General features: G+C 38.4%; 1 protein-coding gene across 1 annotated transcript; it reads left to right on the top strand.

Annotated features, from left to right (window-relative positions):
• The first annotated feature begins 380 nt into the window (after positions 1–380).
• LOC112184744 (lipase 1) lies at positions 381–3,029 on the top strand. Its single transcript, XM_024322986.2, has 5 exons — positions 381–459; positions 629–1,684; positions 2,398–2,490; positions 2,580–2,647; positions 2,757–3,029. The coding sequence occupies exons 2-5, from the start codon at positions 968–970 to the stop codon at positions 2,899–2,901; spliced, it is 1,023 nt and encodes a 340-aa protein (XP_024178754.1). The 5' UTR covers positions 381–459; positions 629–967; the 3' UTR covers positions 2,902–3,029.
• Positions 3,030–22,179: the final 19,150 nt, after the last annotated feature.

Below are 22,179 nucleotides of genomic sequence, written 5' to 3'. Positions count from 1 at the left end.
ATAGGAAAGTAAGCTGATGTGGATGCCTAGTCACTGGACCACAATTAACAAAAAATTTCGTCTGGATTACATTCAAAATAGGTAATGATTTCTGGACTTAAAACTAATTAACTCTTATTATTATTATATCAAATGTTTATGAGTGGTTGATAAAAAAAATAAAAAAATGATAATAAAAAGAAAAATGTTCAAATGGCTGTTTTTGGCTTATCCAATCAGCCATAAATATATACCTACCAAACGTGAAATTAAATAGGTGCAGGACCTCTATTCTAATCTAATCAAGTCTGATCATGATTCGATTTCTAAATCCAATCCAGTGCATGGTACCAAACACAGCCTAAAGTTAGGAAGTTGGTGTGCATATTTAAGACCAAGTAATGCTTTCCCATGCTGTTATCCTGCTACTCCTTATGGGCAACGCTGCTTAATTTGGCGTGTTATAATCAATCATTCATGGTATTAAATACTTTTCTAAGTGAGAGGAGTATCAAAGCTTGTGGAGCTTTAGAGAAGATAATATTTAAGTTTAACCTATTATTATCTTCCGTCTTTAATAGAATACGTTCAACCGGAAAAATATTATAGAAAAGTTCAATAATTGAGTGCTATTCTTGCTCTGTATAAGCACTTTTGCAGGAACAAATTCTTCCAACAGTGCAGGAGAGATTAGTGAAGGAGCGCAGTTTGCGCTGCCCAATTTACAGTAGTGCTGCTCACAGTTATGAAAACATTTGCTCGGCTGCATCTCTTTTTCATCATTTTGGGTTGGCAAGAAGATTGGTTTCATCATCCCAAGATAAGAATGTAAAATGGGTCACACCATTATCCTCATTTCACAAGTTGGGCATGTCTCTGTCTTTTGTACGTCTTGTGTAGTGAAGGCTTGAAGGATTGCACACTCCAATTTAAGTAGCCAAAAAGTAAAGCCATCTAGCACAACAGTACTCATTCATTCTCAATTCTCATGGCGTACACGAAGTTCTATCATGTCCTCTCCTTCTACCTCGCAACCCTAATAGCCATATACGAATTCCTTCTTTCAGTCTTGCCTTATATATTGAATCCTGCTTCAATCCTAATTGCTTTTGCAGATGCATTTTTAGGAGTATACTTCAGATTGTGTGGTCTTTCTTCTTGTACTATTGAATTAGATGAACAAACCACCATGCATTTTTGGGCTTCCAATCCTAGAAGATTTGACAAGCCTGATCTACTGATGCTTCACGGGTATGGTGGCAATTCCAAGTGGCAATTCATGCACCAAGTCGGCTCACTCTCCCGAACTTTTAATTTGTACGTGCCCGATTTACTCTTCTTTGGCAAGTCATACACAAAAATGTCCGACAGGACAGAGGTGTTCCAAGCAAAATGTGTAGCGGAAGGGTTGAGGAGACTAGGCGTTGACAGGTTTGGTGTGTACTCTATAAGCTATGGAGGGTTTGTGGCATATTGGCTGGCGGAGATGTATCCACAGGCGGTGGAGAGGCTTGTGATTGTGAGCTGCGGGATAGGGATGACAGAGGAGCAGAAAAAGGATCAGCTCAACAAGATTGGACGCAATGCATTGAAGCTCCTTGTACCTGAAAGTGCTAATGATCTAAGGGGCTTGGTGAATCTTTCGGTGCACAAACCCAGTCCTGTTAGGTGGCTACCCGATGTTTTCATCCGTGGGTTTATCCATGTGAGTTTTCTAGATATTTGACATGTTATATCGTAACCAGTTAAACTCCTCAATCTAGATGACTTGTGATATGTATAGTTTGATAACATAATATTTCAAAATGCCTGGTAAGAGAGTGGGCGGAGCCACGTGAAGACCCAATGGGTCCCGTGCCCCACTTTTATATATATATTTTTTAAATTTCTGTATATGAAAATCAATATAAGTAACTAAGAGTTTGTAAATCTCACCAAAAACCAACTTGGCGCAGTGGCAAGGCTTGCATGAATTGTGCAAGGTCCCAGGTTTGAATCACGCTTGTAATCTAGAAAGATTAGTTTTATCAATTTTTTTTTCTTTTAAGGACATTAGCACAATTTTTGCTTATAATTTTAAAGTTAAAAATAAATTATGTCTCCATAATATAAAAATTATCTAATATCTAAAAGCAATAAATTTTACTACTAAAATATGTAATTTTAAAAATATTAATCTTACTATAATTTTATCTAACTTTTTTTTTAATTAAAATTTTAGGATATATTTTAAATTCTATTTTTTTTATTTATAAAATTTCTAAGTGCCCCAGTTGATATAAAACTCTGGCTCCGCCACTGAGAGAGTATACATCACTTGCATTTCAATGTGACATGCATTACATTGATCCTAATAGCATTAACTTAGAGGTTTTTTCGGCCAATAACTTATAGAGGTTTACATGTTGCATTGAATAGGTGACTTATGAGAGAAACAGGAAGCAGAAACTAGAGATGGCAGAGCACTTGCTAAGGGAAAAAGCAGACCTAAACCTTCCCATTCTGACTCAGGTAATTGGTTAAACTGGTCATATATCAATACATGTATGGCAATCTTTCTCTTCAGTCTTGTAAATGAAGATTCTAATTTTGGGTTGAAGGAAACACTAATAATCTGGGGTGACAAGGATGTTGTCTTCCCAGTGAACTTGGCCTATGAGCTGCAAAGGTGAGTATTAACTTGCATATTTTGATCAGCTTATTAGCTGGGATTTGAAAAGAAGAAATATAAACACAGCATTAGCTTTACTTGTGTTCTCTTTGATTTAATTATACAGGTATTTGGGACCAAAATCAAAGGTAGAGATAATCAAGGACACAGGTCATGCAGTGAATATGGATGCACCCATCTCCTTGAATGCACTGATAACATCTTTTGTTTTGGGTTACTATCAGTGTGACAGAGCTGAACTATCAAAGTAGAAATTCTGTTTTCTGTGCTTTTCATACATAGTAACTATAGAAACTAGATGTTCCACTTTAAATATGTAGTATCCATATTATTATACAGATTTTCCATCCCTCTTACTCATTTAAGTCCAATTCATGTTTATCTTCATGGGTTGCTTTGGCATCACCATCAGATATTATTGTTGAGCTACTTCGTCCATCTCAATTATTAGAATGGTTAGACCTGAAGTTGAACAAAAGAAAATGTGACAATGAACAAATAGTCCACATTTAGTCCAGTACAATATAGTCACACATTAGCATACCTAAAGGAATTTTATTTACAAATTAACTAGTACTTTTGGCTGAATAACGCAACCTTCACTAATCTATTCAGTTCCTGGTCTTTGGCCCAATCTTCCTCTACATTTTCCTGTTAAGAATACAAATTTTAGGGAAAATTTCGTAAACAGTACACCAAGTAAAGGCCACTAATAATTCTTATACACAAAGTTTCAAACCAAACATTTCGGTACACGAAATCTGAAACTCGACCTACTATCAGTACATGAGGTCAATTTTTGACACCAAAATGTCCATTATGCCCTCAGTTCTTTTTTTTTTAATAAATTTTTTTTTCTATTTTTTTTTCCTTCATTTATAAATGACTCGAGTCATTTTTCTTCTTTCTGTTATGCGAGGTGAGGAAGGCGGCGTTGGAAGCGAGGGAGTGAGCCCGGAAGAAGGAAGAAGGAAGAAGAAAGAGATAAAATGAAGGAAAAAAAATAACAGAAAAAAAAATTATTAAAAAAAAAAACTTAGGGCATAATGGATATTTTGGTGTCAAAAATTGACGTCGTGTACTGATAGTGGGTCGAGTTTCAGATTTCATGTATCGAAATGTTTGGTTTGAAACTTTGTGTATAAGAATTATTAGTGGCCTTTACTTGATGTACTGTTTGCGAAATTTACCCCAAATTTTATGTTCAAAATTTGTTGGAATTGTGTGGCTAGAAGTAATTAAGGATGTGGAAATGGAATAGGTCTAAACATCAATTTTTTTCGATACATGTCTAAACATCAACTAAAATAAAGACTTATGTAGTGGTTTGAAAAAATAGGTACCATCCACACTATTTTCAAGGTTTATTGGAAAACTCCATACAGTGTTAGCGGTTTGGGTGGCTAAAATTGGAGAAGTGTTGACCATAACCCAATGAAATTAGGGGTTAAGCCCGTTTGTCCAAAATCACCATGTATTTTGCCCAATTGGTCCAACAAGAATGTATTTTTCCCAAGTACACGATCTTTAGGGGAAAAGACTCTTAAGGTTAGTTCTTTCTAAAGTAGTGCTTAATGTATCCTATGCTGACTTTCGGGTCCAAAATTCATTTTTTTCTTAAAAAAAAAAACATGTTCATACTTTCGAGAAAAACAAAACTAGCCTTCAACATGCCCAAGTTTTTCACCTAATGACCATTTGCCTAACGGTTACTTTAACGGGCGGAATCACTGCTGCTTGTTTCTATCTTAAGCTGAGGCAAAAAAATAATAATTTAGAAGCAGAAAATCTGAACTTAAAGGTAGTATCTGATACTGGCAAGACATAATACTTTTAGTAATAACAAATAAATTAAAAACTGATGAAGTTGGTGAACACACTGAATTTATTTATATAAACATAATTACAAGCTAAAACTTCAGAGCCTTATTCTCAGGTAAATAGCTAAGAAGCTGTTTAGTTATCCATAAGAATGATTACAGATATTTACTTGTAAGAAAAGCACACTACCAGGAACGTATTTTTGGTATCTTTAGAGATGATCTTCTTGATATATTCCAGTGACATGGCCTTCATCCATGGAATGCTTGAGTTTGGCTAGCCATTGTAAGCAACACAGGCGGGCTGAAGATATCTTCTTTGAATGATTCTCACATAATGATATGGAGAAATGTACTCAACTTCACCATTTGTTTTGTGTATCCATTCTGGTGGAGTAGATCTGAACTTCAGTCTCAGCATGCAGTCATTTTTTCTAACATTCTTGACTGTGTTGACAATAATATGGGGCAGTCCCTTGAGATCATCATTTGTTTTAGTCCACAGATTATGGGCAAAACCATTTTCAACAAGCCAAAGCTTGTGTTCTTGAGGATGTTCACTCTGAACATTGACTAAGTATCTTCCAACATAAGGTCCTGCAATAATGAAGAGAGTTGGAGGAATACAGGCTTCAGAATTATGCCTTCCTATCAGATTATGGATTTCGAACCAATCTGATTCTTTTAGTGCTATGATAGGAACTCTAGCACTTTCTGGATCTTCAAGGAAGTGAATTTTTTCATTTCGAACAACACTCTGCTGTGTATGAACTTCTTCAAACTGTGGTCTGCCATTTTCATGGAGTTCTTCAGCTAATGCGAACAAAGCTGGGAACATAATACCACTGTTTTTTTTTTTTTTTCTGAAAGGCGAATAAGATGTTATCTAGGATTGCCTTCTGATGGTAAGCAAGTCTCCTACCAGTTCTGAACATAGGATGATCAAATGTTTGAAGTTCATAATTAAAAACATTTATTACTCCAGTTGGAGTTGGTTTGCTTTTTGGCAAAGCAACAACCGTCAACGGTCTTGATGAGCCTTTACTGTCTGCCGTTTGAGACGGACTAGTCAATCGTTTACCCTGGGATTGATCAGTTGAAGCTAGTCCTTTTGGACTTAGAAGGAATCTTTTGAGGATTTTCTCTTTAGGATCCTCAGCAGGTTCATGTTCTTTCCCAGGTCTTCTGCTTCTGGGATTACGACCTTCGTCGTCATCTTTTCGACTGAACATGGCTAGTTCTCTGGTTAAGGCGTCTGGAAGATAGTTCTTGTTTCCTGCAATTAATTCAACAATATAATCATATTGTTTAAGAAATAATTGCCAGTTGACTAATCTTACTCTATCAGCAGCTTTATCAAGTTTAAAATTTTTGAAATTCTTTACTCTGGCACAATCGGTGGGGACAGTAAAGGGTTTTCCAAGAAAAGCTGGAGAATTTAAAATCATTTTCTTGACAGCCAAATTTTTTTTTCTCCTGTGGGATAATTTAGTTCTGCAGGGCTAGACTTGCCACTACAAAATTTACAGATCTTTTCAATGTTAGTTCTAGGCTTTTTTGCTAGAACAACACGGACCAGTAATTATCACTCGCATATGTTTAGAGGATAATTTCATCATTTTCCTCTGGTTGTTGTAGAGGAGGGAGGTTTTTGCAGAGAGTTTTTATCTGCTTCACAATTTCTCATCATCTGCAGTGAAGTTCCATTTTCTCTTGGAACTTGTCTTAGGAGATAACATTGTTGTTAGTCCTGAGATTTTGGGAATGAAATCTCTCCCATAGTTTATGACTCCTAAGAATCTTTCTAGACTTTTAGCATCAGGAATTCTGTCAGGGAACTTTCAAATTTTCTCAAGAATGTGCAGTTGGAGTTTTAGTACTCCATTCTTGATGTTTATTCCTAGGAAATCAACTTCATCGAGGATGAAGAAGATTTTCTTTTCACCTAGGATAATTCCATGCTGAACTATCAGCTTTACAACCTCATGGAGGTGTTTCATGTGTTCTTCTCTGTTTTTGGAGAAGACAAGGATGTCATCAATGTAGAAGACGCAGAATTCAGCCACATGTTTGAAGATGTTGTCCATCTTTCTTTGGAAGATTGAAGGGGCTTGTTTTAGACCAAAAGGCATTACTAACCATTCTTCATGACCTTGTGGTGTTCCGAATGCAGTGAGAGGAATACTCTTAGGATGCATTTTGACTTGCCAAAAACCCGACTTTGCATCGAATTTTGAAAAGACTTTAGCTCCTCTGAGCTGGTTGACCAGTACTCTTACTTGAGCAATTTGATAACCGTCTTTGACAGTCTTTTATTAACATCTCTGTAGTCAATTACCATTCTAGCTTTTCCTCTGAGGTTTTCTGCATGATTTCTCACGTAGAAAGCTGGAGCATGATAAGGGCTAGTGGAAGGTTGAATTAATCTCTTGTTCAGTAGATCTTCAATATATTTTCTGAATTCTTTTTTATCTTCCTCTTTGTATTGAGGAATGGCTTTGACATGACAGATGATATTCATATCATGTAATCTCAATTCACAAACCACTGGGTCTTTTTCCCAAAACTTCTGAGGGTCTATATCGATATTCTGCTCGAGTAGATTCTTGATGTTATCAAGAGTGTGAATTTTCTGAGACTCAAGCTTATTTTGGAAGTGCTTGAGGTTATGCTCATGGATGAAACTAGCTTCTTCTTCTTCTTCTTCAGAAGATTCTTCAACAAGTAGTTCTTCTTGTTGTTTGATCTGGAGTATGGTTTCAAATTTGGGTTTGTAGGGGGTAAGATCACCACTATTCTGTTACGATCTCTGATATTGTATAGTAAAGTTTTGACCTACTACACTTTTGGCTTGAGTAAGCCTATCCACCCAGAACACCCGTTCTCCTTTTCTAAAGCCGATCGCTTCTTCATCCTGAATGAATCTCTGTTGGAGAATAAAATCATTTCCCAACAAGAAATCTGATCCTTAGCCTACAGATTGCCAAACATTGTGGATGATAAATGTTCCTCCACCAATGGTGATATGAACATTTTTTTGCTACTTTATTCATTGTAAGATGACTTCCATCAAATGTAACACCAGTAGCTGTTCTTTTCTATTCTTCTTTCCAGAGTTCTTCTGGAATTGCAAATCTCTTTGCAACTGTAAATCCTGATCCATTGTCTACAAAGGCATGTAGATGATATTTTTTATGGTCAGGGAATTTGAGTCCAATCTCTATGTAGTTGCTGTATTTACTAGTAGAGACGACTCTTGATTGTTGTAGCTCTTTTTCTTGAGCTTGTTCCTGAGGTATGAATGGTTTACATTCTTCTGGAATATTTTCTGGTATTTCAACCAGTTCTATAGTTGCATCGAGTTTTTCTCCTCAATTTTGTTTGAACTAGCTAGTTCAATAATTGTATAGAGTTTTTCTTCCTCGATTTTTTCTTCCTTTTTTGAAGAAGAGGGTTCCATAGTTTTTTGGAACATAGTTTCTAATTCTTTCTCTTTTTGCTCAGAGAAATATTCTTCATATTCTTGTTCTACCAATTGGCTGACAAGGCTATTTTTGGTTTTTCTTCTTGCTTCAGCTATGAAGCATTCTTTGTGATAAGTCTTTTTTGACTTTTCACAGAACATAGGTAGTCCATTCTTTTCGTGACATAAGCAGTAGTCACAAATGAATGTACTAGGGTTCACCTGATAAGAAGACGTTATTGCTTGCATCTTACTTTCTTCCCAGTTTTTGACATGTATAACATTCATCTGTCTAGATTCCAAGTATTCTACTTCAGAATCTATTTCAGAATCAGATGATTCTTCTTCTTCAGACCAGGAAAAATGTACTGACCTGTCATCATTTTCATCATCAAAATAGGCTATTTCGTAGCATATTTGCAGTTTCTACTATAGGCTCGTATTCTTCAAATAGAGCTTTAGTAGATCTTTTACCCTTTTCCAGGCATTCATTGGCATAATGCCCTTCTGCTTTGTATAACCAGCATCTGCAAGCTTTCTTGCTTGGTTGAGTATTCTGATGGTTGACTTTATTATTCTTCTTTTTCTTGAAGAATTCCTTTCTAGGATCTTCATCCTGTTGTTTCTTGTAGTTGGAGCTTTTCTTGAATTTTCAATCTTTTTTCTTATTACTCCTTTTGAATTTTTTTCTAGTAATATTTTTCTCTTCTTTTTATGTGGAACTTGGATTCATGACATCCCCAGTTGGTTGGCATATCCAGTATTCCATAATAGAAATTTTCAACTCCTTTGAGTTGTTTCTTGGCCATCTTAGCTCTAAGATTGGTTTTGCATTGCTCTTTCAGTAATTTCCGGATTCTGTCGGCATGCAATTCCTCCAACCGAAAATCTTTCAATTGGTTTTTCTGCTATGCTTTCTCGCACGGCTGTTCTCCATGGTTCAGGGAGTTTTCTGTGCAACAGGTTAACTAGATCAGTATTTTCTAGTTCGCCGATTGTACAGTAGTATTCTTGAAATTCATTCAAATATTCTTCAAAATATCTCATGTCACAGATTTTGAGAGCATAAATATTTGATTTGGCCTTTCCTTTAGCCTTCTCAATCAGATTTGAGAGATCTCCACAGAATTGATCGTACAGGGGTACTGCAAAATCATACGGAGATTTTGAATTTTTTATTTCTTCTAGCCAGTCTTTCCCTCTGGCAATATCTTTGAAAAAGAAGTAATATTTTTTGGTTACTCCAGTAAGAGTAGTTTCATAGTACACCTGAAGATTTGGTGCCTCAAATTTTCTAAGGGTTAGAGCAGAAGCCATCATCAGGCTATCAACCCATTGGTCAAGAGTTATTCTCTTGTCTAGAGCTTTGCCTAGATTTAGCCAGATACCATGAGTAGAAATTGGTATTCTGGGTATGTTGTCTTCTGGGACAAATCTTTGAGAATTTCTTTCTCCAATTTCGCTCGTAGGGGCTTTCTGTAAAGGGAGTTTTACTTTTCCCTTTTCTCTTATGATGACTGTTTTGGAGCTTTCTCCTTCTTCCATTTCGATATCTTGATAGGGAAGGACTTTTCTTGTCTTTCCTGTTTTGAACTTTTTCATTTCTTCGATTAGTTTTTCTAATCGTTCAGGATTTTCGCAAGAATCTGCTTCATCATAGAGATCATAGAGCTTTTGTGCTCTAAGCATATTGACTGGTCTATTTAGATCAGCTTCTAATTCTTTTTCAGTGATGGACTTTGTTGGTTCCTCAGAGTAAGTTGTACCACTAACACTAGCTTCTCTAGTGTTGTAGCTTCTTCTGAGAAGATTTTGTTTACCCTGATGTTCTCAGGACAGACGTCACTTTTTCTGTGATCATCGAATTTCAGATTGATATCTCCAGTTTTTCTGCTTTCATATATTGCCACTTTGGCATTTTCTGCTGGTTTTTTCAGACCAGATAATTTCCATTCAATAGGAAAAGTTACTTCATTCCAAGTAACCTTGTGAATCTGCTGTGAATGGTTCTTCTGACTGGTGAGGAATCCAGTAGTAAGACCTGGGATATTTGATATCCTTTCTATTGTGGTACTCATCAGTTTATAGTATATTCTGTTTACTATTGCGAGTTCTTGCATATCCTTTTTCATAGATATGTCATCTGTCTTGACTCTCAGTCTTAGACAGTGAGCTGCGTCTTTCAAGCTGGTTGAGAAATTTGGGAAGCAATTAAAATAAACCACTTGATTGCATAAAGATGCTTCAAGTGTTCCCAACAGAATAGCTTGAAAATCTGTTAGTCTATTGTCTTGTAAGACACATAGAACTGAACAGTTTATGCCTTCTCGGGCAAGAAGTTTTATGCCTACTTGGACTGCTCCAATATGCATAAATTGATAATTCTTTGTTCTTGCTCGGGCAACTTCTGCAGGAGTGATCATAAGTAGATCGGTTTCTCCTGTTGTAGAAGGGGTTGTAAATTCCAATAACTTGAAGTGATGGCTGTCCAACACATCAAATTTTCCCCTTTTATAGATTTGTTTAAAATCTAATTTTGGTATTGCGGAGTTTTTACCTCCTGTTCAATTTCGTTGAATTCGAATTCTTCAGCATTGAGGAGTTGTACTCCTTTCATTTTCCCGAAGATGTGATCATTTTGACATCTCTTGTATTTTTTGGGTTTTCATACCGGATACTAGTTTGACTAGTAGATGGTCCAAGAAAAATCATGTTTGGAACAAGATTCTTCTCAAGTTTTTCTAATGGTTTGAATCCATTAGCTTTCTTTGGTTTTACTGTAGGCACTTTCTTGTCCTTCAGTATACTTTTCATAGAATCCAGAATTTTTTGCTGTTCATTGATTTTTCTACTAACATTTGTTTTCCAATTTGTCTAATTGATAGATTATAGCAGGTAGTTTTTCTAGATGATCTTGACATCTAGATAATTATTTCAGCAAGATCTGATGTTTCTCATCAGAAGATTTCAGTAGAAAATTCAACTTCTCTAATATTAAATCAGACATTGTCCTCATTGGGGATTCTCCTTTTGAGCTATTTTACAAGCTCTGATACCAGTGAATTGCGGATCTAACCAATGCTCAAATAATCAAGAGGTTTTTGTTCCTCTTTAAGAGTATATAAGATATCTTCAATAGCTTGTTCAATTTTATAGATTCTTGTTTGAAGTCTATAAATGATATCCCAGTAATCAGGAGTTTCTCTGTAGAGATTATCTCTAAAGCTTTTCAATTTTCTCAGCTTTTGTTTTTCTTTTTTCAATTCTCTGCTAGTACTATTACAGATAGCAACTAATTCAAGTCTGTCAACAATCGAAATAATGAATAGTAAAATTTAACTGCTTACCTTTGAAAATAGAGGATGAAATATAGCTGCAATTATAATCTAGACAAATAGATTCAAGATGGGCCTACCATGTTTCATAAAATAAAAAGCAAGCATTAGAGAAAGAGAGAGAGAGAGGGGTACTAATGGTATAAATATTTAGTGAAAGGAATAGTTGGGAGAAAAAGAGAAAACTTTTGTGTGAATGAGGTTGAAAATAAGTTGGTGGAGTGTATGGGGTGTATTTTGGTATTTTGGGGGTAAGTGGTCATTATGCCATGAAATTAGTGCTATTACTGTAGTAGTATTGTAGCAGATTGAAAAAGAAAACTGCTTTAAGCTAGCTCTTTCAACATTTGTTCTTTTCGAACAAAGAAAATAGTAGGGTATTTTTTGTGTGCATTACTTTCAAGGATTCGATAGAAAATGGTCTAACCTCTTCCTTGAAAATGTTTTTCTCTAACCCTCGTTAGAGGGCTCTCTCGACGGCAGCTAGTTGGCGGCGGTCTTGTACCTACGATTGAGCAGGGGTTTCTCCTCTCTTTCGTCTTTTCCTCGAGGGTGATAGTGGGCTTGCTCGGCATTCCTTCGTGGTCTCTGGCTTTTAGTTGTTCTCGCGGATGGGGTTTGCGGGATGGAGATCAGAAGCCCGATATGGTGTTGGATTGATTCAAAATTCGTGATCCTCAGGTTGGGAGGATTGGGGAAGGATTGAAGCTTGGGGCGGTTTGGTTGAAGGCACCCGTAGATAGTTGGCAGCCTGTTATTGGTGACGGGGATTGGTGGGATCCAGATTGGCTGGATCGTTCTTCCCCATCAGAAGGTGGCGGCGGATCTTTAGGTGTGTTGGACGGCAGCGGTGATGGTTCGTTGGATTGACTATGGTGCTCTTCTAGCGTAGGTGCTGATGGGTATGCTGTTGACATCATCGCTGTTGGCTGGGACACGATTGGGCATGATCTGATACAGAGTTTGGTTCTCGACGATGGCAGCGGTGGTTGGATCGTGGTGACGAACGTTCGCGTCCTTGATCTTGCTAGGGTCTACCCTAGTTGGGCTGGGTGGGCTTGTACCAGGAAGAATGCTGCTTTCTGGCTCATTTGGGCTCCTTTGTGGGCTTGGATAGTGTGGGCTCATATAATTTTTAAGTTTGTATTTTTTATTTTAGTGGGTTCTCATTCTTTTTTATGAAATGATGATGAGCCTATGTTTTTCTTTATTTGAGTGGGGAAGATCGACAAGAAACAAGTAGCCTCGTAGGTAGTTTATTGATTTCGGGGTTACTTAGTTTCTTGTTTTTGAGCTTAATATAAAAGGTGGGTGTGCTAGGAGTATGCTAAGTAGTATGCTCGTGTGAGGGGTGTGCTAGGGTTGTGTGCTCTATGTAATGGCTTCTACTGACGACCCTCTGGGCAAGTCATTATTGTACTGCTTGCTGAAATGCTAAATGAGATTGACCTTTTCACCTAAAAAAAAAAAAAAAAGGTGTTATTACTGTAGTTTTATGGCAACTTGTAAATAAGTGTTTCAACTTAATAATACAAACACTCGTTAGCATAATGGAGGGCGAGAGAAATCTCTCTTGAAACCCTAGCGCCACCGCCCTCTTTGTGCGGCTATTACGAGGCTCTTGTCACCTTCATTCCCTTGTTTACCTCGGCCTACGTGCTCCAAGACTGCTCGATTTCCCAAGCGAAGTGAGGGATGGCGTGGCTGGCTGTGGAACTTTGGACCACAACGTCACCGTGGCCGTTTTTGTAACAGGAAGAGGAGATCTGAAATTTAGATGTAGAGGCATCTTTGGGTTTTTGATGGAGGAACTGGGTTCTTGGTTCGAGTATTGCAGAGTAGTGGTTAGGGACTACTCCCGTGGATGGCTCTGTTGCAATTGACACTGACGTCGCTGATGGTGTTGTTTGAGTGGTTGTTGGGGGGAGGTAGGCTCCTGATTTGGCCGTGGGCATGTAGACTGGTTGCAGGCGACACCGGAGGAACTAGCTGGTGGCCACGCAACACAATGTCTGGGTGCCCAACAACGGTTAGGTTTCCAGATCAGATCTGGCCATTATGGGCTGCATTTGGGCCTAATTCAGGGCCCAATTGTTTGGGTCAATTTCTCCAGGGGGCTGGATGAGTCTCTAACCGGGCCTACAATCATGAAGCTAGTTTCTAGGCCTGATTTTGGGCCTAGAATTTTCGTTACCTAGTTAGTTTTTTAGAATAATGCCTATGCTAATGAAGGTGTGTCTATGAGCCTTGGTAGAAGTGTCTAGTTTTAATGTACCACAATTGCGTGCTTGGCTTTAGAATTAGGTAAAATAGATTGCCTATAGAGGGATATTTTTGTTAGCATAGACTAGTCTGAGCTATGATTGTCTAAGACAGAGTAGTCTTTGTTATATTATTCTTATCTATGAAACATGGACATACAACTGTTATGTTCTCTTTAATTTAAAAAAAAAAAGTGTTTTCAACTTAATAAAAAAAAATTGCTAATAGGGCGTGCACACATGCTTAGGATCCTTGTAGTTTGTATCTTTTGATTTCCAACTCGCCCAATATCATTTGGCTCAGTGATATTTAACTAGTGTTTATTGATGCGACTTTTAGCAAGCGCATAATTTAACCCTGAAATGTCATTAGTAGTAAATAGTAAATAGAGATCGTTCTATTTCGGGGATTGAGGGTACACCTGTCAATGTAGTACAAACAAACAATTAAAATTAAAACAAAGTATAATATTCACAAAGATATTCACAAGTATAAACATTATTTACGAAAAAGGGGGGATTTTGTTTTTGGTTTTCTTTATCGAAAATAAAACTAAGTTAACAAAACAATTAAAATGCAAAAACATAAAAACACAAATGGAATGAGAGAACAAAGATAAAAAACCGAAACATATGATTAAAATTGATTGAAACCCTAATAATGTTCATCTAAGTCATGAGAATGGAGTTGATCATGTGAAACGTTTGAAAGAAAACAATTTCCCATATTTTACTTTTCAATGCTAATTAACCTAAGCGAAAGCACCTAGATTAATTCTATCAAACATGCAATCAAACCCTAGAAAGCTAGTTAATTATAACATGTTTAACGCATTACACATAGAGAAAGGCTATCAACTCAAGTGTACAACTTAGTATGGAAAAGTCCACCTAATTGCAATCCTCGTTAATTAAATTCGATCTTTGTACAAAACCTTTACTACTTTGATTCAAGTTTACACAAAACGAAAAGTCGATTTCATGTTCTTAAACCTAGCACCAATTATATCGAAACCCTAAGTGTTTGCAACCACATAAGATTAAAATACAAAAGTTATCTATAACGCAAATTTAATTAAACAAACCCACATAAGCAACTCTCGAAGAACAATAATATGAATCTGAAAATTCTCAATTAATCATAAAAATTCCAGAAATTAATATTTGTTCAAACACATATGTCAACTAGAACAAAACCAACGAAATCAAAGCAAAGGTTACAAAGGAGAATCAGATTACACCGTGAGATGGAGATGAGATGAACGAATTGAGGATGTGGTCTCTTGAACCTCGAAAGCAAGCTTCAAGGATGGTGATGGAGGATGATGCTCACGGCAATTCTTCTTCTCCCTTGGCCTTGCTTGAACTCGTGGCTTGCTCTAGAGGATGGAGGAACTCACGGCTAGGCTAGAGAGATTTTCTGATTTTTTTCTAACGTCTAAATTGTAAAGATTGGGAACCCTTGACGTTGAGAAAAGGAGAGTATATATAGGGGACGGCCTCCTTGCTCTCCAAGCCGTGTAAACCTCATGGAATTAATCTGAAAATTCCACATAATTTCCTCCAATAATATCTTGCCAAATAAGCCCTATGAGGTGGTCCAACCAATCATATAATTCCAATTTAATTCCCTAAATAATCTTGCCGAAATTCCATGGATATATTCTGATTTTATACTTTAAATTCGGCCAAAACTCCTTTAGGGAATATAGGAATGTATCTAGACTTCTTTTGAGCTTTTCTTGGTCTCCACCTTTTTCACTTTCCTTTTATTTCTCCCTTGAATATCTCTTTGCCGAATTCTCTAGGGTTTTCTTTTGATTCCCTTGTTTTTCTCTTGGCATTGGACGGCAAACTCTCTAGGGTAAGTCTCCAAGTATATTTTCTTTCCATAAAAATTACCCTAGAAAATCTCAACCGAAATTCTCTTTGATAATTCTGATTTTCCACGTCATTTTCCTTGTTTCTCTCTCCTTTTACACTGCAATTTCTCAATCAAACCCTCCAAGAATATCTCCAAGACATATCCTTCCTTGTATGGCGTCAATCACCTTTATCTTGATTGATTTTTGACGCCAACTCTCTTTCTTCCTCTTAGGTTTCACAGCAACATGGCTTAAATCTCCAAAAATATCTCACATGCATCACCAAACCCTAATTCCTTGGGCTTTTATCCATTTGCCGAAAATCCAAATTATTCTTGAGAGTTCTTGGGCCTCCATGCGCCACCTTTATGCCATGTCATCATCTAGAGTCTTCAAGAAGCTTCTCTCATGCCATGTCACTTCATTAATTCGATCTCCATTCTTGGTTGGCTCAAGAGTCTTGTTTTGGCAAGCTTTCCTTTTCTGGACAGGGTTTCCTGGTTTGACCAGGAAAGCTTCATTTCTTCATTTCTGCTCATTTGTACTTCATCTTGTCTCCCTCCAACGTTAGCTAGCTTCTCTCTCCATTTGTGAGCTCATTTCAGCTCATTTGTGACAAGGACCTGAAAATAGAAACTAATAAGAAAAATAGAAACTTTCCTAAAATGAAAAATGGCAACTTTCCTAAAATGAAAAATAGAAACTACCGAAAATGGAAACTTTCTACAAATAGGAACTTTCCCAATCGAAGAATGGAAACTTTCCTAAACAGGGTTTTAATAAAGAAATAACGCAAGAAATGTAGGAAAAAGCAAGTAAAACGTCGCATTAAAATGCTCCTATCATTTATTTTGTAAGTAGAAGCTCTTGACTTCGACTCACGGACAAATTGTTGTACATTCTTAGCTGTAACATTAAAAGATGTTTATTAATGTTGTTACTTGGAAAAAAAAAATCCATCAATTGGCAAGGCTACTTTCAAAGCTTTACTTGTATTTTCACTAGTGAGTTTTGGTGGATTTGATCGAAGTCAGGATTTTGAGCAAATAAAAAAATTAGTTAAGGTCAACCTGAATGGAGCTTTCAAACAAGGTGTTAATGGAGGTGTGGGGGTTGTTTGTCGAAATGATGGTGGAAAGTTCATTGGGGCTTTATGTCACGCAGTTTCATATGTTGAGTCTGCCATTCATGTTGAGGCTGCTGCCCTTCGTTCTGCACTAGTATGGATTCTCGAACGAGGTTGGAACAATGTGGAGGTGGAGACTGATTGTTCAGCACTGCTTGCTGCTATGGTATGTGTTGGGAGTGACTTCTCCAATGTACGGAGATTGATTGATGACTGCAAGACTCTTGCAGCTGAGGTTAGTGGTATCCATTTTTTATATATATATATCATGAAGCGAGGCATATAGGCTTGTCCATTTCACTAGTTTGTCCAATGATGATGTTAGTTATTTTGAAGAGAGTCCTGCTATTATTCAGGACATCCTCTAAGAAGATTTATGTAATATTCACCGTGGTTAGGTTTATGTCCCCCCAGGTGAGTTAGCTTGCATCAATAAAATTTAAGGACAATCCCCTCTTTTCAAAAAAGAAAAGAAAATAATAATAATAATAATAATAATAATACTAATAATGTTTTAGGGAATAAGAAATTGAGAGAAAATCGATGTATGTTCTCATTGACAATAGGTGTCTCTTTATATAAAGGATTACAAGGCATAGAGTCTGAATCATACAAAGAAAGATAATCTCTAGATTCTTCTAAATTAAACCCTATTACTACTAGGTCAAGTAACCTAGAGTTTGGGCTAAACACAAATTAGAGTTCTACTTGAACACTCCCCCTTGTGTTGCCCAAATGCGGTGCTTCTCTTGTTGCCTCGTTAAAAACCTTGCTGAGTAACAAAAACCCATTGGGACAAAAATACCTCGGTCGAATAGGAAAAAGAGCACAACACACCCTTCACGTTTCGAGGTGAACATGTAGACATCTCCCCCTGATGTCTGCGCCTCCCCCTGATGACTATGATCATGGGAGTTCAGATAATTTCCTCAAGCCAATTCTTTCCACATGTTTCTCGAACCTGGATTTAGGCAATGACTTAGTAAACAAGTCTGCCACATTGTCCTCAGATCGAACCTGATTCACTTTGATCTTGAGAAGCTTCTGTTGTTGCTGATTGTAGAAGAATTTGGGCGATATGTGCTTGGTGTTGTCGCCTTTGATGTAGCCTTGCTTCATTTGTTCAATGCAAGCAGCATTATCCTCGTAAATGCTCGTTGGCTCATCTATGGTAGACTTCAGACCACAATTGCTTCGAACATGCGTAACTATGGAACTAAGCCATATTCATTCACGAACTGCTTCGTGAAGAGCAATAAATCTCTGCATGATTCGAAGAGGTAGCGACTAAGGTCTGCTTTGTAGACCTCCAATATATCGCAGTCTTTCCCATGGTGAAAACATAACCAGTTTGGGAGCAACCTTTATGTGGGTCAGAGAGGTACCTAGCATCAGCAAAACCTTCCAAAACACTATATCGCTTTGGGATGGGGAGAGGGAACGCAATCCACCACGAGTGGCGTCCCTGACACTTGATGGGTCCGAATCCATCTTCTCTCTGTAGGGATAGAACAAGCCCATATCGATCTTAACACCAGTCCAATGGCATCGTGTTGGCCGAGAGCTATATCTAGCTAGCTAGTTCACAGCGAACGAGATGTCTGGTCTTGTGCATTGTGCTAAGTACTTACGTATGGCACTTCTGCCTCTAGCACTTCTTCATCGTCATCTTTTGGATGGAATGGATCGCTCTTTGGATCAAGACTACGGACGACCATTGGAGTGCTATCAGGCTGAATCTTGTCAGTGTTAAAACGCCTAAGCCTTTTTTGGGTATAAGCTGAATGATGAATCAGGATACCATCTCTACGGTGCTCAAGTTCCAAACCGAGGCAAAACCTTGTTTTCCCAAGATCTTTCATCTCAAACTCGGATTTCAAGTGTTCAGCGGTTTCCCTTAACTCTTTAAGGGTGCCAATTAAGTTCATGTCATCGACATAAACCTCTACTATTGCAAATCAGGAACTTGTCCTTTTTATGAACACACATAAGCATAGTTCATTGTTGACATATCCCTTTCCAATCAAGTAGTCACTTAGACGGTTATACCACATCCGTTCGGATTGTTTCAATCCATATAGTGAGAGTTTCAATCTAATCGCAAACGCGCTCTGTGGTTTAGAGCCACTTGATTTGGGTAATTGAAGTCCATCTGGGGCCTTCATGTATATTTATGTATCTAGATCCCCATATAGATACGCAGTAACCACATCCATAAGCTGGATGTTTAGTTTTTCGAAAACTACCAAACTGACAAGGTAGCGGAACGTTATTACGTCCATTACGGGAGAATAGGTCTCCTCGTAGTCGATTCCATAGCGTTGTGAGAAGCCTTGCACCACAAGGCGAGCTTTGTACCTTACAATCTCGTTTCTCTCATTATGCTTTCTAACGAATACCCATTTGTGACCAACTGATTTGGTGTTGGGCTGTATTGGCACAACTGGTCCGAATACCTTTCTTTTCGCTAGAGAATCAAGTTCTGCCTAGATCGCATCTTTCCATTTTGGCCAATCAGCTCTACGTTGGCATTCATCAATGGAGCATGGTTCGATATCATCGGTCTCAATAATCTCATACACAACTAAATAAACGAATACATCATCAATGATGATGGTGCTTCTTTCCCACGTCCCATGTACACTAGTGTAATTCACAGAAATCTCTACTTTATCAGGGATAGGTTCTGACATTGAAGCGTCCCCCAATGATGTCTCTTGGACATAACCAAAATCCGTAACATTCTCATGGGACGGATTTTGAGTATCGATGATCAAAGGATTGGTTTGTGCCTCATTCGCTCTCTTTCTAGGGCGAGTATCCTTCGAACCAATCTGTCTACCGCGCTTCCTTGAGGGACCTTCCGGCATAGACTCCACATCATTGCCATACTGGGTAATGACGCCATCTCCTGGTGTCACAGGAGTGGCATGATGTCCAGTATTCGGGACATTGATCCTTGCAGGCACATTTGCAGCAAGTATGTGTGATCTCGTCACTTTGGTAGCATTAGAAAACGCATCAGGTAGAGTGTCTGCTACGTTCTGGAGCTCGATTATTCTTCGCACTTCAAGTTCGGACTGTACGGTATGAGGATCGGGATGAGACATAGTGGGGACAGACCACGACAATTCCTGTCGTTCCTGTTGAACATTTGTGTTCTTATCTCCCCAGAACGATGGGAAGATTGTCTCATCACAGTGGCAATCGGCAAATCTAGCTGTAAGGAGATCGCCTGTCAAGGTTTCAAGATAGCGGACGATAGTTGGAGATACATAGCCAACATAAATGCCCATTCGTCGTTGGGGACCTATCTTAGTACCTTGTGGCGGTGTAATAGGCACATAAATGGCACACCCAAAAATGTGTAAGTGCGAGATATCAGGCTAGTACCCAGTCACTAGCTGTAACACAGAATAAGATTAGGTTGCAGTGGGTCGTTGAAGAATTAGCGTCGCTGCGTGCAGTATTGCTATCCCCAAGCAGAAACAGGGAGACTGGTGCGCATAACCAATGTCTATGCTATCATCTGTAGTCGTTTGATAGCGGCTTCTGTGAGACCATTTTTGGGTGTGAACATGGGGAACTGGATGCTCTACATCAATCCTGAGTGACATGCAATAGTCATCGAACTTTTTCGATGTAAACTCCCCAGCATTATCAAGTCGAATTGACTTAATAGGATGGCTAAGGTACTGAGCCCATAGACGGATAATCTGGGCGAGGAGTTTAGCATAAGCAGCATTTCGAGTGGACAACACCGCGATATGTGACCAGCGTATCGACGCATCAACCAATACCATAAAGTATTTAAAAGGTCCACATGATGGTTGAATTGGTCCACATATACCCCCTTGGATTCTCTGAAAGAACGCAATGAGTATTTTGGGATCCTTTGCGTAAGACAGTCTCGGTCCTAATTTCCCGAAAGAACAGACTTTGCAAAATGAGCGAGGGGCCTTAGAAGCAACCAATGAGGATTTTGGTTGGGCCTGAATGTCTGTAGTGCTATTAGCAGCAAAATGTGTGACTATAGCTCCCAACATGGAGTTGGAGCCATGGGAATAAGTGTGTATGGCTTCATGGCCATTGGGAGGAACAACCATGGCGTCATGCTCATGGTTGGCGCTATTGATGGCCTCATCACATGGGCCTTGGGCGGCCCTATAGAGCCCCAAGACGGCTGCAGCGCCACGTGTTGTAATTGTTGCGGTCTTGCTAAGTCCAGGAATCAATTTTTGATTCTTGCTTCTTCTCACTCTAAAGAATGGATGTCCGTGTGAATTTTTTAGTATACAGAGCATCATATCATGACCATGATGTCCTAGTCTGTCATGCCAAAGCCAATATGTGTCAGAATCCAAGAGATCTTATCTTATCACATTGTTGGATTCAATTGGTCAAATTGTAGTGACATAAAGTCCACTAGATTGACACATAAGCTTCTCTAAGATGAGCATCCGTCTGCAATCATTAGAGGTAATGCAAAGGAACTCTTTTACGTTCTCAGTATGTGTTTCCGCATGGAATCCGTTGGCTCTGATATCTTTAAAGCTTAATAAGGTTCGATTTTCCTTAGGAGTGTAGAGAGCTTCAGTAACTTTAATCACGGTGCCATTTGGCAATAGGAATTGGGCCATTCCATGTCCTCGAACTAAACCTGATGGCCCAGCCATCGTAGTCACAGAGGAATATGTAGGCAACATCTCTAAGAATAATTGCCTATGTCGTAGAATGGTGTGCATAGTCGCACTATCCACAAGACATTGTAGTTCTCTAGAATCAATTTCTAAAAGAATAGCTCATAATTAAAAAGGAGTCATAAAGAAAAGAACTCAACTTTTATTAATAAGCCAAACGGAATTACATCATCGTTTCTTTGACTAAAGAAAATCTAATCCAATAAACTAGCTAATACAAAACAATGGTAGTCGTCTAACTCCTTTTTGGTAATTCCAACGCAAATGTGACCAGGTGAGTAGAGAGATGTCGGTGGAACAAAACTCGCTTAAGTACCACTTATCTCAAAACCTTCCTAGACATCACACTTACATTGAGTACGCCTACTTTGAAGAAAGACTAATACCATTGGCATCTACTACAAAAATAATTTGGCAATTGCCTACATCTCTTGGAAAATAAAAAGACTTAATCAAAATCGCCAGTTTCTGGGTCTTGATCCTTGTAGTCGTCCACCCTTAGATCCAAATCGCCATCTTGATCTTCTTGTTCCATGTAGTTTACCTCCCTTGCTTCACGATACGTCTTGTATACGTTTACAAAATTCTGGGATGCTTTACATGCTTTGGCCCAATGTTCAGTTGATCCACATCGAAAATAAACATCATTATGGTCAGGCTCCCTTGATCGAGGCGCCTTTGGGGCGCAATTTGGATGACCATTGCTCTTGGTGGCGTTACCACCATGGTCGGAGGCTCCGCCTCTCTCTCTATTCACACGTTGACCTCCACGGTTCCGTGCACGCTTCTCTAGGCGATTTCCTTCCTCTTTAGGGAGAGAATATGGACCAGAAAGTCCAGAATTGTCCCTACTCTTAGGTTTTCGTTCCTTGCATCCTCCCTTAGGGCGCAAATATAGTTAGACTCCGGAATAGACTTAGTTCCCACGGGTCTAGCATTATAGTTCTTCACAAGAATAT

The sequence above is a fragment of the Rosa chinensis genome, chromosome 2 (assembly GCF_002994745.2).
Source record: "Rosa chinensis cultivar Old Blush chromosome 2, RchiOBHm-V2, whole genome shotgun sequence".
Lineage (NCBI taxonomy): Eukaryota > Viridiplantae > Streptophyta > Magnoliopsida > Rosales > Rosaceae > Rosa > Rosa chinensis.
The sequence above is the reverse complement of the archived record's forward strand: the minus strand, read 5'-3'. Positions and strand labels throughout refer to the sequence as shown.